The sequence below is a fragment of the Alosa sapidissima genome, chromosome 18 (genome assembly GCF_018492685.1).
Source record: "Alosa sapidissima isolate fAloSap1 chromosome 18, fAloSap1.pri, whole genome shotgun sequence".
Lineage (NCBI taxonomy): Eukaryota > Metazoa > Chordata > Actinopteri > Clupeiformes > Clupeidae > Alosa > Alosa sapidissima.
In genome coordinates, this window is record NC_055974.1 from 24,161,796 (window position 1) to 24,173,423 (window position 11,628).

Genomic DNA, 11,628 nt, shown 5'->3' on the forward strand with positions numbered 1-11,628 from the left:
TAACATTTGATAAATTAACCTTACATTTTTCAGTAGCCATGGGTGTGTAGATTTGAACAAAATCTGGTTTGGTTCTTAACGGGAGCATTTACTGCCTTAAAAGTCCGTCACAAAATCAAAATTCCACTGGAGCTCCAAGCGGATTTGTACACGCACCCTTACAACAAGGTTTACAGCTCTTCGAGATACACTTATGGGGTGGGGCTTGCGTTTCTTTAGAGATCAGCCATCTTGGAGGAAAATTAAGTGACAAATACACTAAAAGTGACGTTCCATAGCATCGAACGATTTTTGCAGGTAGTGCAAAAAGAAAAACATGAAAGTGAATGGTATTTACACCCACTCGATCAATTTGTTTGCTAACCTAAAAAATACATTGAGCATCGTAGAGAGGTTAAAGAGAATTGGATTGATGGTCGTGAGAGAGACTTTGCCGTCGCTTCTCTATCGTCATCGTTTTAAATCTACCAATAGCGCGCCAGGTGGATAAGCCAGTTTGTGATTGGTCCCGGCAAAATTGTAACGGAAGCAGCAGAGAAAGATGCACAGGTCTCCAGCCTGAGCTGCAAGGCGAAAAAGAAATCGCCGGCAGATCAGGCTGGGTTTACCCAGTCTACAGGCCAACTAGACAGAGAAATAAAAACAACTATTGTCTGCAGCTGTCTATGTGCGCGTCCGCAAGGGAGCGTGATGAAGGCCTTAGGTTCAGCCCTTAGTTCTCCTGTCTGTGTTTGTGTAGGGTACAGCACAAACAGTGACACCTGCAGTGCCTGAAGTGAGAGAGGCAGTGTGTTAACTCAGGGTTAGCGACATGGACTGCTCCAGATGTGAACACCAAAGAAAGAACAAAAAAAATCAATGAACACGTGCAATGAAGGTATTAACGAACAATGGAGAATGATCAATTCATTTTACTATTCCTATTCCTGGGAAAAGAACGAACGAACACACACACACACACAGTCACACTAATTGCGAGAACTAAACTTGTGCTCAGTGCTTTGGAGTCTATTGCAAATCATTCCCCTGGCCTTTGCAGATACGAAACTAAGATAGAGAGAATCACGTCGGTCTCCCACAGATACAGAGAACCTAAAGACCCAAGACAAAGTGAAGGGGGGCGGGGGATCAGTGAAATAAAAAGCATCTATCTCTTTGCCTCTCCACTAATTGGACTTGTGAAGATTTAGCGTGAACGCTAACAGGAAGTAGCGGGTCAGATTTGTAAAGTTAATAGGAGGAACGAGCCGCCCTAAGCACACCCCGCTACCCTCTTATCCCCCAACTCCCCACCCACCCCCGCGAGGAGAAATACATCAAAAAACCAAAGACCAATTTAGCAGTTTAATGGAAGTCATTAGTCTGGACGTAGGGTGGTAGTGTTAATCACTCTACAGTCGTAGCCTTGGAGACCTCCATTCGTTTTCCCTCCCTTTCTTTCTTTCATTCACTTTTTCTATCCTTTCTTTTTCTACCCTTCCCTTTTCTTTTTTTGCTTTTAAGCATCCTGCCTTTACTCCTGCAGGGACTGTACAATCAAGCATCAACTGAAGGGAGAGAAAAAAAAAAAACTCTTGAAGATTAAATTGTGACTGTATGAGTCAGATTGAGCTTGAATTAGTCTAGAAGGGATTGAAGTGGAACTTTTTATAGTTCCAGGTGGATAAGAACTTTCTTCAAAGGTTATTTCTGTTAGTAAATGGGGGGATAGGGGGCATATCACAGCTTTTGTAGGATAGAAGACACAGTCAAACAAGCCCTCTGAGAACCTTCAGCTCTTCAGAGCAAGCTGAAGAGGCAATGTAAAAACACCAGCAACACATCACACCCAGATTTAGTGTGGGTTAGGGTGGGCCAGGTTCATAGCTGGACTGGGCACACTAGCCTATTGTTTGAGAATAGCCCTGATGCACGGTCCGGATATCATCAGCCAGAGTAGCAGACCAAGCTCCTTATCCAAAGCATTTGTCTGTTTATTGCGGATGGTCTCAATCTGTTGGCTTTGTTTATCCCTAGAGGCCAATGACATATAAAACAAGTATTACCACACACGTCCCCAAAGACACCAATATGTCTGTCTTTCATATTCAGACCCCTTCAGGCAAACAAACTTCACCACAAAGGGAAGCACAGGCTCAAGAGGGAATCTCAAATCCACCCTCTCCTCTCTCAAGATATAAATAAACTCCCACTCCTAAATTTGTAATATCACTGAAGCACCCTTAAAATGCTCAGATTATCTCTCAAGCAGGCGCGTGAGACAGGGCAGACAGCTCACAAGCAGCAAATGGGGTCGGCTTTGCCTAGCCAACCTGGACTTAAGGTATTATTGCACTGAGCAGATATGTGTTAAAATGATGTGCCATTTGCCTTTCCTTGATCATTATTACCAGTCATTGACTGTCTATAGTTTACAGTTTGTATGTGTGTGTGTGTGTGTGTGTGTGTGTGTGTGAGTATGTCACATTTTCTTGCAATGTTTTTTTATGACAGTTAGAACAACAGGCAAATAAATATATGTCTTTACTGAATAAGTAAGACAAGGCTTGGTTTTCCTTTGCATACTTAGTATTGAGTGTAGTGCATTGTGGTAAAGTTTGGGCTCAGTAGATCAGCCTTTTAGTGATTACATGAGCACGCAGTAATGAGGCATGCTAACGGCTAACAAACAAACAAAAATATATCACATGTAAATAAGTTTATCAGGCACTAGCTTTTCAAAGTAGAATAGTAGTTAGGTCAGTAATGGTATTCAGTGTCTGATGTACAAGTAATGATGTTGTTTGCCATTTCTGCAATTGTTTGTTGTGTCTATCGGCTAACATGAGAAGGGAGTGTTCCAAAAGATCAAAACAAGTATGAGTGCAAAGTCAGAGTAGTGATCCTTATTGAAATTTCGGCTTTAAACTTTTGAAATATCAAGGACCAATATATAAACAACTGCCAGATTGCCAGAAATTCACATTCAAAATAAAAAAATGTTAAAATATTAAAAATAGAAGTAAAAGTGTCACTTCTCAGAAAAAAAACCCTCCAACATCTCTTTTTGCTTTTTCTAAGACATACCCTCTGCGATTGGCACTGGCTGTGTTCTGGGGAGTGCCAAGCACGAGCAGACACTGTTCACCTTGAGAGGACTCTACCGAGCTCCTCTCATTTGGCTGGCACCACTGCTGCTTGGCACGCACTCAGAGTGCCAGCGCACCCGCCTGCGTGACCGGCCGCTCGCCAGCCAGAGCTCGTTGTGATTCATCCCGAAAATGTTTGGACAGGGAACTTTCTTTAAGTGTGCTCTTAAAACGTGGGGGGGGGGGGGGGGGGGACGAAACGAACAAAAAAACGTCACCCGGCTCGTAAAAAAAGAACTTCTTTTCGACTTCCCCTCGAAAAATCACACTTGCATGCATACACACACACACACACACACACACACACACACACACACACGCTCCCTGTCACACACAGCAGTGCTGATGCAGGTATATAAGAAAAAATGGAGTGAGTGGGCATAAGTATAACAAGGAATGGGCTTTCGTTATCTCTCTGCTGAGATTTTAAAATACCCAGAATGCTGTGTGAGAGAGTCCTCTTTTTCGTCTTCCCTCGTTTTTCCCTTTTTTTCCTCCACGTGTTCCCCCTTTCCCCGGAGACATGAGTGGGGTTTTTCAAGTGCTGTCAAGTGAAAAATTGACAAGTTGAAAAGTGATGAAGTAATCAAACTGAGATGGAGGAGGAATTATGAGAGGAGGGGCAGAAAAAGGCCATATTGCTCGGATCGCACATGAGAGAAGGAGGGAACTAATAGGCCTCTCAGCATGTAATAGTATAACTCAGTGGATGTGTGTGTTTATGTGTATGTGTGTGTGTGTGTGTGTGTGCATATGTGTCTGTGTGCATGTGTGTCTGTGTGAGAGAAGGAGCGGACTATAGGCCCCTCATCATGTACTAGTATAACTCAGCGGATGTGTGTGTGTGTGTGTGCGTGTGTGTTGTCTTTGTGTTGGAGTGGCCCTATTTTTGAATATCGAGGTTATCTAAGGATACGACAAAATAACAAAAATGTGTGTGTGTGTGTGTGTGAGCGTATTGCTTCTTGGGAGCAGCGTGTTTTAGCAATGTCAAAAACAATCAAAAGGAAATGTTTCCATTCCTCTTCGACTCAGCGGGAGGGAAGACTACTGTGATGGGCCACAAGTCTCACACCTCTTCTGCGTGGTCAGTTTTATTGCTCTGAAATCAGCAAGTATATTTGGGGTTGAGTGTTGGTTGGTTGTTGTCAGTGGGCTGGGCAAGACGGGGCAGATTCCCATGGGTTCCATATCTGTCAGGTAGGGTTCAGTGATGCCCAGAACTGAATCATGGGAAATGTAGTTCTCCGAGGTCAGATGCATGTAGTTCGCACTGATTTGTTTTTTTCCTTGGGTTAGTTTGTTAGTTATTTTTGTTTATTTGTTTGTTTGCTTGTTTGTTTGTGTGTGCCCTGCCCTGTGCTCTTGTCCCATGGTCACATTCACGTCCGTGCCCCGGTTTCGGCCGGCGCTAGGAGGCGGCCGTCTTGGTCGGTGCTTCTTTTTTGCTTTTCTGGTGGACGGGCGAGTCAGATGTCTTGGCCGTTTTCCGTGGAGGGCTCTGCTCTCCGATCTCGTGCAGTGAAGGCTCTCTGTACATGGCCACTACAGGACGAAGAAAGGGAGATCAAGAAAGAGACAGAGAGAGAAAGAGAGAGAGAGAGAGAGAAATATCAGTACAGAAAAGAGAAACAAACAACAAGAAAAAATGAGGGAGAGGGAAAGTGTGGAAGCGATAAAAAAGACAGAAATAAAATTGGATTGCGAAGTAGACAGAGGAGTGGTAAGAATGCCTCTTGAAGCAAAACAATTGTATGCATTTTATATTAGATCAATAAGACAATAAAAATAATAATATTGGATCAAAAGCACACTAGCAGGAGTATTCTCTCAAATATTCCCACCAATAGGCAAAAACAGCAATAGGCAAAAGAAAACCTCAAAGATACTCTGCAAAAGCATTATGGCCAGAGCTCTTTGGGAGAGACCATTTACGACAGGAGCACTGTTGTTGCTGAGTATGTTATTGTCCACTCTATCTCTCTGTCTTTCTCTCTTTCTCACTATCTGTCTCTCTCTCAATCTATTTTAATTTCAAGAAGCTTTTCTGACATGACATGTTCTTGTGTTGACAAATCAGGTACAGACAGAGAGTCAGAGGAGCGTTTCTTGTTGTTGACTATTTACGACAACAACAACAACAATGTTATTTTATATTATTGATATTATTGTTCATTTGTTCATATTCTGTAAGTCGCTTTGGACAAAACTGTATGCTAAACACAATAATCATAAGCATATTTTCTATATCTTCATGCTTTATCCACGCATCCAAAACACACAGTAGAGGGGGTTTGGGTGGTACTCCTCAACCAGGCAGACGCAGTCCATGCTGCTCACTGTGAAATAAACCCTTTAAAGCTCTCAGAGATTTTTAAAGAAAGAATATTCAGTGAATCTGTGAATGGATTCAGGTTAAATAAAGGGCTTTGTCAACACATGCAAACAGATTAGGCCAAAACAGCTTTAATACTTTTGAAGATGTGCTGTATGATTTCAAGGAAAATTAAGATGGCTACAAGAAAACTACAATGAATAGATTTTAAGGACTTTGTGGTACTTTGGGTTTGCTGGGCTTTTTATTATCAGCCTATAGTCTGTTTTGCGTCTTGGCTTTGTCTGTTGTCTCTTTACTGTCTGCTGTGTCTGTGTTGTATGGTTTCTGTCTGTTGTGTCTGTGTTGTATGGTTGTGACATTGCTCTATATTGATTGTGTCTGTTGTGTCTGTGTTGTATGGTTTTGACATGGCTCTATATTGGTTCTGTCTGTTGTGTCTGTGCTGTATAACCAACCTTCTATGAGTTTGGGTAGGAAGTGGGCGGCCCCCTTGGTCTTCTTGACCCGGTTGCCCTTCATGACCTGGCCGTCGCGGTTTATGCCAATGTACCAGGCCCGCCCCGACTGGGTCTGCCGGTACAGGATGGACGAGTACGTCACATAGTAGTTCTCGAACACACACTCCTTAAATTTACACTCCGGCGTAAAGTGTTCCTGCGGTGAGGAAAGAGGTGGATACACACAGACACACACACACACACACACACACACACAGAGAAAGTAATGGGTTAGCAAGAGTAATTGTGAAATACACACACCATAAACCTACACAGTTTAATGATAGCACTCCTGCAGAGGCAGGCCATACCCATAAGAAATAAACATACACACACACACACACACACACACACACACACACACACACGACACAATGTGTTTGCAAGATTTGTTCCTCACACTTGAAATCCAGCATGCACTCAGGACTAACAAATTTCTAAACATACATACACATACGTAGACACTACGGAAAAGCATACATATATACACATACGTAGACACTACGGAAAAGCATACTAGTGTTAATTTTGTCACCTATTTTTAATTTAGTCTTAGTCTTAGTCTTGTGATGAAATGTCCTTTTTAGTCTTTGTCATATTTAGTCATTCAAATATCATTTTTGTTAGTCAAGTTTTAGTCAACTAAAAGTCTCGTCATTTTAGTCTAGTTTTAGTCAAAAGAAAACTAAAGCTATCTTAGTCTTAGTCAGTTTTAGTCAAAACATTTTAGTGTTTTTTTATAACAAATTATTTCTGATTACCATTTCAGTCAAATAGTGTTTTACACATCTCAGTTTTCTAACAATATTGTGTGTCCACAGGGCTACTCGTCTGTTATAATTACTCATTCTGATTTTTTTTCAGTCAATGTTTACATGCATACAGTTATAGCTCGGCTGGGATTTGACCATAGACAGTAAAAGATTTGACTGGACTACTGTCATGATCTTCGTAGACCAGTGTTTCACATAGTGTGGTCCGGGGACCACTGGTGGTCCGCAAGCTATCCCAAGTGGTCCACGAGCAGACGTGGTAAAATATAATATAGATGGGTTGTTTGCAATATTGAACCAACTTGTATGTAAATTCAAACAGTTCTACAACACTGTCTATGTCAGATATGCCAGTTTAAATCATATGAATCCTCTGACACAATTAAGCAAAGTGCAAAGACAATAAGCAAGGTGGTTCAGTGAGTATTGTGTAGGCTAATATACTGCTAGGTGGTCCGTTTTAGCTAGGTGGTCCGTTCGTTTCTTTTTTATTGATTAGTTAAGTGGTCCTTCATCTGAAAAAGTTTGAGAAACACTGTCTTTGACCCAAGTATGAATGTTTTACTCCGCCACGCTAGATGGCGATATGCGCCCAAACGCAACACAAACTCTCCATCTTAGCTAACTTGCTAGCGAACTTTCCATATTAGCATACTTGCCAGCAAACTTTGCATCATCAGTGTAACTCAGACCTCTCAAGTCTCACGAATTGAGCGTGAGACACACGCATTTCAATGACTTCACACGCTCACACGCCACACATGGCATTTCTCACTCCGAGAAATTATTAACTTGCCCGCACAGAAATTTCTAAAGGCTATATTTTACAAACGTGTCACACAACGTTGCTGTCTGTGCGCTCATTCAGCTCAGAGAGCTGCTGTTGAGTTACTAACCTATCGGCCAATCAGAAAATAGAATTTCTCAACCAATCAGGAAATAGTTTTGTTTTGATGTGGGTCTGCAACATGGAGGTATGGTCTGCAACGTGGAGACTGCTGGTCCGCGGAGTCGTGGAGTGAAATTAGGCCCGGTGCTTCGTCTGATAATTTGCTGCGCAGTTGATCAAGATACCGCGGACCGACAAAAAAAGAAAACAAACGTTTCTGCTATCGATATCATAAAACATGGAGCCATACAATAAAGTGGTGGTATGAGTGTTCATTCAATGCAGGCGCCTGCGCGAGAGAAACTGAAACTAATCGATAACGTTGGTATCAAAGCTCCGCTTCAACCTGTTGAATGCTATTTAATTGTTTAACGACACTTGACAACAACGTTGATTTTTGGAACTTCCATAGAAACAGAGCAGAGACTGTATAATACACTGTATAGCACTGAGTATTGTATAGTAAAATTTGAATATAACGTGGCCAAAAGCTATTAGCCTTCTTTCTATCGGTTAAAGATCAATGATTTACGCCTATCTGCTCGCCAAAAAAGCTGGTATTGTGTTTCCTGAATCCTTCAGGCATTCAAATTAAACTTCATTAAAAAACATGTTTTTTTTTCTCCATTTCCTGCCAATGTATGATGCTTGCATGAGGGAAACATCCCAAAACAATAGCACCCATATAATTGTTGCTGTTTTGAGAAGTATTTCTTTTCTTATGCAAGCATCATGCAACCATGCAAAAGCAATTAAACTAATTATATCTTACATTAGTAAAGCAGTCCTCTGATGTGCATGTCACAAAACATTTAAGTGAAAGTGCATATATAACAATATAGGCATAATAATTATTGTGATAATGATAATGACAATTTAATTTGGAGGGAGTGGGGTTGGGTACGTGTAGATGAGCCCTATGACCCCAAAGTCTGCCATGACTGGGCCTCAGGTCAAAAAAGTTTGAAAAAGGCTGGTCTACATAACCTGCATCAGATTGAGGTTTGCAGTGATGCACCTGAAGGCAACTGACCCAGTCAGTTACGTCACAATATGCACATTTGTTTAAATTCATACCTACGTATAACCTGACCCTAGTCAGATGAATGTCGTTCCGCTTAGCTCCGCCTAGCTTCACTCACATCCATCTGGGACCTCTTCCATTGAGAGTGATTTCTCCAACCAACTTTATGGTTTAGCCAATCAGGACGCAGGGCGGGAGTTTCATAGATGTGACATAGCGTAGAAGCGACTGTGAGTCTGTTATTAGCGTCACGGGTTGGCTTCGATGTGAGTGGTTGAAGTAGCACGTCAATAGATGACGGACAAGTGGCTTATTCAATCATATGCAAGCATTTTTTGATTAGGCCCAGCCTTCTGAAGCAACACTTCAATGGATCGGTTCCAGATGGATGAGTGGAGCTAGGCGGAGCGAAATTCATCTGGCTATTGCCAGGTTAACCTACGTAATCACCATGACCAAAATTGTACTTTTTTTTTTACTTTGAATCTTGAAAAAAAAAAAAATATTGACCTACCTACCAACCCATTTTTTTTTTAGAAATTTTGGCTGTTACTGCAAACAAGAATATTTTTAAGGATGGCCTCATGACTGTGAAAATGGCTGACATTGAACCACAGTGCTTTAAATGGGAGCCCCCAGTATCAGTCATCAAGGCATCAAAATCTGCCACAAACACTTACAACACACAACATCACTCATAAACACGCACACACACACATGGACAGAATCACCACTGTTCAAAAGACCATTTTGGGGCTAAATGTGCTTTTTCTCATTTGGTTGTTTTCTGTTTGTTTAGAGCAGAATGAGCCACTGCTGTTCAAAGGGCCCATTTGGGTGAAATTATTATTATAATATATGTTATTATTATTTATTATTATTTACTATAGGGTTCTAGAATAAATAAAACAGTGTGTTTGAAATAATGGAATTTGTGCTCTTCTCATGAAGCTGGGTCGATGGGTTATGGGGAGCGAGTAGTTCAAGCAGACGTAGGACTTTCATGTACTTCGATCAGGGGGGAGGAGGCGTGGCACTGTGACAATACCACGCCCCCTCCCCCCTGAGAAACAAAGTCTCACTCCTTGCAAACTTCAAAACTTGAGAGCCCTGGTGTAACTAGTTAAATAGTTGACATTACTTGCTGACATTCTGGGGGATGTTAATTTGTATATGTATGAGAGAAGCTTCAACTTCTGGGTATCAACTTCTGGGTATGTAGCATTGTGGCATAAAGCTTAAGTAGTTAGCTTGCTAACTCTGGCAGAAATCTCCAGTGTTCTTGTTCCATGTAGTTTTGTGCTGCAGCCACAGGGTTGCAGCAACAGCACGTAGACTAGCCTACAGGAAAGCTGCTGCGCATGAACTCATTCGGAATATTTTGAAAACGTAACAGCTAATCTGTCTTCTCATTTTGTAGATGAAAATGAAGAGAGATTTTATCTTAGTTTTTATTTCATGCAAAACATTTTAGTCTCGTCTTTTTTCAATAATGCATGTTAAGATAGTCTTAGTCAGTGTTTCAGGACATTAGTGCAGTCTCGTCATCGTCTCGTCTTAGTCATGAAAAAAAAGTTTGTTGACGAACATTTTTCCTCTCGTCTCGTCTGACGAAATTAACACTAAAGCATACATATATACACATACAGAGACACTACAGACAAGCACCCACAGAACAGTGTGTGAGGCGTGCGTCGAGCATCGCAAAGTTCAAGCAGCTTGTGTGTGCTGGCTGTGTGATTGTCTGTGCTGTGCTTATTATGACCGCCGCGCAGTAATTTTTTTTTTTTTTTTTTTTAATTTCCGTCAAGGATTCCCGGGACACTGAAAGACCGGGGTAGACGAAACTTGGTGGGCATGTAACCCCATATGGATAGCATGGAACCATCGTTTTTCGTTTTGATCTGTAGCCCCCCCCCGCTGGACTGCACCCCCCGAAAGGAGGGTAGGGCAGACACAGTTTTCTGTGAATATCTCGAGAACCGTAAGGTTTAGGAGGACCATTTTTTTTTGTATGTTGATCTCAAGGGGCCATGTCAACCCATTCCATAACCACTCATTTCATGTATAGCGCCACCTAGTTAAACACAAAAAAGTTGTGTTGTAATCGCAGGTATCTGTGACCTAACATAGTCAAAACTGCACGAAATTGGAAGTGTAGGATCATTATGACACCCCCTGAATGCACGCCAAGTTTCGTGGAATTCCGTTAATGGGGGGCCACACAATAAATTAATTTACCAACTGGCCTGTAGGTGGCCGGAGACAGTTTTCTGTGAATATCTCGAGAACCGTAGGGCCTAGGAGGTCCACCTTTTTTTTGTATGTTGGTCTTAAGGGGGCATGTCAACCCATCCCATTACCACTTATTTCATGTATAGCGCCACCTAGTTAAAAATTAAAAAGCAAAAAATTAGGTGTTTTCATCACAATATCTCTGGCTGACATGGTCAAAACTGCACGAAATTGAAAGTGTAGGATCATTATGACACCCTCCGAATGCATGCCAAGTTTTGTGAACTTTCGTTCATGGGGGGCCTTACAAAATAATTTATGTGTACATTTAGTGACTTACACCAACAAGGATTCCCAGGACACTGAAAGACCGGGGTACACGAAACTTGGTGGGCATGTAACCCCACATGGATAGCATGGAACCGTCATTTTTCGTTTTGATCTGTAGCCCCCCCGCTGGACTGCACCCCCCGAAAGGAGGGTAGGGCAGACACAGTTTTCTGTGAATATCTTGAGAACCGTAGGGCCTAGGATGACCAATTTTTTCCGTATGTTTGCCTCCAGGGGTCATGTTAACCCATTCCATGTGCACACATGTGCATAAACAGATACACACCCACACACATACATTCACAGTTATCATACGTATGACACATACTCACACAGTAGACATATGTTCGCATGCATGCACATGCGCAAACACACATACGCAGGCAAACACACAAGCACACACACACACACACA

At 41.9% G+C, this 11,628-nt stretch overlaps 1 protein-coding gene across 1 annotated transcript in view; it reads right to left on the reverse strand.

Moving 5' to 3' along the window:
- Positions 1 to 1,316: 1,316 nt before the first annotated feature.
- Positions 1,317 to 11,628, reverse strand: part of fgf11a (fibroblast growth factor 11a) — a 117,367-nt gene continuing 107,055 nt past the window's right edge. Inside the window, exons 2-3 of the mRNA XM_042070813.1 lie at positions 5,922 to 6,120; positions 1,317 to 4,673 (exon numbers count right to left, since the gene is read on the reverse strand). Of these exons, the coding sequence (XP_041926747.1) occupies positions 4,540 to 4,673; positions 5,922 to 6,120 (333 nt within the window). The 3' untranslated portion in view covers positions 1,317 to 4,539. The remainder of the gene's footprint in view (positions 4,674 to 5,921; positions 6,121 to 11,628) is intronic.